We start from the raw sequence: 5,000 nt of genomic DNA, 5'->3' as shown, positions 1-5,000 counted from the left end.
CAGGACTGGACAGACTATTGTGCATACTTTTAGTTTATTATAGTTTTATAAACTATAAATAAACCTTATTTTATAAACCTTTAAAACATTTTTCAATTGTTTTATTTTTAGGATAATCTATGTTGAAAAGAAGTGTTTGTATATAACTAGAGCTTGCTTGTTTTGACACATTATTTAAAATATTTTGCTCAGAATTAACTAAAATATTTAATTATTTACTTAATAAATTATTATTGTTTATTATTATTATTATTATTATTATTATTAAATATTATTCAATTATAGTATTATTAATATTAATATTATTATTATTATTATTATTATAATTTATTATCAATTAAGTATTATTAAATTTATTCAATTATTTAAAAAGTTTGATAGGGCAAATAAAAATCTTTTCCAACTGAGCCATTCGAAAAACTCCTGTTTGAGTCTAAAATTTCATTTATAATGTCTTAAAAAGTCTTGCTGAAACCTGCAGAAACCCTTCTGTAAGACTGTAATGAAACCTTTATAATCATGACATTACACATCTCATGTACATGCTTATGACAACTGTTGACAAATACGTCACAACCTGGTTTTGTCTTTATCATGACAAATTGACATAACCAAGACAACATAACCCGTCATAAATCTGTCATAAACATGATTGTCATGAAGCCATTGAAAAGTTTTTCATCCATTCGGACTGATTTTCTCTGTAATTCACCTACAGTAAATGTTCATGCAAACTAGTTTCGCAAAATAAACTTCTGTTTGTAAAACTCACAAGCATAAAAAAATAACATGCATAAAAACAACCAAAAAATCCTTCCAAAAAAAGTTGAATCTTTGCAAAAAGATGAAAATAAAAGTGTTTTTGCATTACAAATTGAGTAAAATGTTCTATAAAAATGACAAGAAATCAATTCACCTAAATGTTCATGCAAATGGATCTCTGAAAATAAAAGACTTGCTTGATCCATCAGAACTCATAATTAGTCATGATGCATGATCATTATCTCTAATTTTGCAGAATTATGTAAAAGGAAATAGTAAATGAAGGAGCATTTTATTGTTTGTTTGTTTTTTTTTACATGGAATATCAATTACAACATTCATTTTTATAATTATCCTTCCGTGTTGTTGTTAACACTACCCCAAACACTACTTCCTCTCACTTCCCATTGAAAAAACTAAATAAACATAATTAACAAAAAAAAAAATATACTGATCAATAAATAAATGATAAAGATAAATCAATTCAAAAAAGAAAATGAATAATAAATATGTCCTCATATATTACTGCTCAACTTAAAAATCAAGAGAGTTACCCTGCACATAGGCTAATCTAAAAAGGAGCGCCACAACTTGTCAAAGGTCTTTAAAGAACCAGTAAGTGAAAGTCTAATCATTTTTTCCAATTTAATGCAAGTAAACACTTTATTTATATATGCATCAAAAGAGGGTGGAGAGACGTGTTTCCACGTCAACAGGATTAGACGTCTTGTAGTAAAGTAGTAAAAGCTAAAGCCTTTCAGGCTATTATTGAAATCTACTACCAACCCAAAAAATGGCCAGAAGTGGATGTATCGATCTTTGTCGTTCATAGTTTTAAATTGGCTATTTTAGTCTAACAATCAAATAATTTAGGGCATTCCTACAACATGTGGAAGAGATCCGCTGGTAATTGCTTGCTGTAGTATTTATAATTAAAATTAAATGCATGAAGAAAAGAATGGCATAAAATAAATTAAAAATAAAAGTAAAAAAGTATAAAGCTTAATGCACGGAAAACTAAATGCACTGAAAAAACTGTTGCAAACAATTTATTTGTGTTGAATTTAAACAAACAATTTTAATTTAATAATGTTCAACTTTGTATAATTTCAGCAGCAAATAAATTGTTTACAACCACGTAACGTAAAAAAATTGAGTAAATCCAAGGAATCATCTTTGAATAATTTTTTTCAGTGTGTTAGATATTTAGATAGTTGTATAAAATGCCCTTAGTACAATGCAATATTGTGTGCAGTTTACAAATAAAAACAAATGCACCCCCCCTCCCTCCAAAAAACTTCCAAATTGTTTTTTAAAGGGAAAAAAGTATCAGATTTTCCCTGCTATTCACCTAAATCATCATGTAAACGCACTTGTTAAAACAAACCCCTCTCTCTTTGCATGAGGATGATCCAGAAGTATGCAGTTTTCGAACTGTGCGCTTCCCCCAGGAGAGCGCCCCGGGAGCGGGTGTGTCCGTGGCGGCGGTGGGTGTGTCTCCGGGCGACTCCACAACTGCGGCGCTTCCGTCTGAAGTTCAGTTTCGCTCTGCGGATCTCCACGACTGGATCTGCTGTTTGGTTTTACTCCTAAACTCCGCCATTTTCCCGGTGTTGTGCAGCAGTGATGAGTCTGTACGGCTCGCAGCGCGGGCTCAACATGATGGCCCGCCGCAGCGAGATTAACGCCGGCTCAACGTACCAGTATGCCCGCAGTGAGGTGCTGCAGCCGCCGCGGGGGAACAACGGCTTCACGCAAGAAATGGTGGAGAACTACAACCGCACTTTACCCAGAGGATGCGTCAGCTTAGTACAAGTGTGAGTAAACACCTGTTACTCGCGGGTTTACTTTACAGCATTTTTAATTTACTTTAACTCCCGTGTTTTGCTCTTCATTTAACTCCACCTGCTTGTAAATGTATTCATGCATTGAGGAAAAGTTGGTTTTGTATTCTCACATTAGTTTTCCCTATACTGTTTACTACAGTACTTTGAATATTGGGTCTGAAATCGCATGCAAGTATGACTTGAAAGCAACATTAGCACTATTTAAGTGACTGTGAACAGTGTTATACTTTGATAGTCAATGGATGATCATATGATTTCAAGAATTAGAAATTGCTGTACTTTTCAGAGATTATATTTTAAGGAGAAAGTCAGAAGTTACGAATATTAAACCAACTTTACCTTCATGCATGAACGAATAGCTTTCATGCAGTGGAGGTTAAAGTTAATATAGTAAAGAGTGAAAACACAAGCATGAAAAATTGGGGTACTGTATTTACATTTACATTGCAACACTTTGTTTAAGGGATAGTTCACTCAAAACTGAAAATCAAATGTACTTGAGTCAAATCTTTATACACTGTAAAAAATCATCCAACCCAAATTAAGTTAACTTGTTTTTACAAATTTAGGTGGATTGAACATAAAACAATAAAGTTGTCGCCCAAAAAACTAGTTGTTTTTCGTATTGTTGATTTTATAATCGCACATTCTCACAGTGACAGCTTGTGACATGCGATTTATTGTTTACCATGCAGTTTATAATATTCAGTCTGAAATCGCATGCTAGTATGACTTGAAAACAACATTAGCACCAGTGGTGTAGTCCAAAAAAAAAGGTGGTGTACTATTACACTCGAACCAAATTTTAAATGAAAGTGGGCAAAGAAACGACGAAAGTCAATGTTTCTTTGATTCATTAGCAATATATATATATATATATACATACATACAGTACACACACAGACATATATATATATATATATATATATATATATATATATATATATATATATATATATATATATATATATATATATATATATATATATATATATATACACACACACATGCATACAAACATAGACACACACATATATATATATATATATATATATATATATATATATATATATATACATGCATACACACACACACATATATATATATATATATATATATATATATATATATATATATATATATATATATATATATATATATATACATGCATACATACACACACACATATATATATATATATATATACATACATACATACATACATACATACATACACATATATATATATATACATACATACATACATGCATACATATATACATTTTTAAGTAAGTATTTAAAATAATACACTAAAATTAGGGACGTTTAATCAGAAAAATAAGTGAGTATACCAAGGGTTTATACAATTATTGATCCTCAGAAGTGGTAATACCCAAACAGCTTGTGGAAAAAAGTAAGCATACTGAGTATAAGTGCGTATAGCAAGGACTACACCACTGATTAGCACTATTTAATTGACTGTGAACAGTGTTGTACTTTGATAGTCATTGGCTGCTAATGTGATTTCAGTGTTTGTTTTCACAGTTATATATTTACCACTCCCTACATGAAAAATACTACTAGTGAAGTGTATTAGATGGTATATGTTTTAGTATTTACATTTACTTTTACATTGCAATGCTTTGTTGAAGGGATAGTCACTCAAAACTGCTAATGAAATTCACTTGCTTCAAACCTTTACGCTGTAAAAATGCATCCTTCATGTTGTCCCAACACAAATCTAGTAGGTTAACTTCATTTTTAGCTTCAACTTTTAAACCAATGTTATTGTAAGGCAAGTAATTAATCCATTATGGTAAAGTGAATTTAAAACAATAGTTGTCTCCCCAAAACTCAAGTTTATGAAGTATTTTTGTAAAGTTGGTTTTAAATTCGTTCAGTGACAACTTGTGACACATTGTTTACCATGCTGCTGTTAATATTAGGTCTGAAATCGCATGCAAGTCTGACTTGAAAACAACATTAGCACTATTTAATTGACTGTGAACTTAGCTGCTAATATGATTTCACTATTTAGAATATGCTAAGAATACTTCAGCTTTACCCCAGTGTTTATCCTTGTGTTTTTGTCTTATATATTTACAGTGACTCCCTACATGAGAAATACTGCTAGTGAAGTTTATTAGTTGCTAAATGTTACAGTATTTACGTTTACTTTTACATTGCAATGCAAGTGATGGTTCAAATAAAACTGAAAATAAAATGTACTGTATTCAAATCTTTATACACTGTAAAATGCTTCATCATGTCACAAATCTATTAAGTTAGCTTATTTTTAACAAACATAAGTGGATTGAACATAAAACAATTAGGTTCACCGCAAAAAACTCAAGGATTTCTAAAGGATTTTTTTCTAAAGGTAAAGTTGGT

General features: G+C 30.6%; 2 protein-coding genes across 4 annotated transcripts in view; both read left to right on the top strand.

Annotated features, from left to right (window-relative positions):
- Window positions 1-5,000, top strand: part of ctsbb (cathepsin Bb) — a 245,400-nt gene that overhangs the window by 62,422 nt on the left and 177,978 nt on the right. The gene's annotated exons all lie outside the window — the stretch shown is intronic.
- Window positions 2,436-5,000, top strand: part of LOC130248198 (desmoplakin-B) — a 77,861-nt gene continuing 75,296 nt past the window's right edge. For all 3 annotated transcript variants that reach the window (XM_056481765.1, XM_056481766.1, XM_056481764.1), the window contains exon 1: window positions 2,436-2,579. In XM_056481765.1, the coding sequence (XP_056337740.1) occupies window positions 2,524-2,579 (56 nt within the window). In that variant the 5' untranslated portion in view covers window positions 2,436-2,523. The remainder of the gene's footprint in view (window positions 2,580-5,000) is intronic.

Source organism: Danio aesculapii, chromosome 20, assembly GCF_903798145.1.
Source record: "Danio aesculapii chromosome 20, fDanAes4.1, whole genome shotgun sequence".
Taxonomy (NCBI): domain Eukaryota; kingdom Metazoa; phylum Chordata; class Actinopteri; order Cypriniformes; family Danionidae; genus Danio; species Danio aesculapii.
The sequence above is the reverse complement of the archived record's forward strand: the minus strand, read 5'-3'. Positions and strand labels throughout refer to the sequence as shown.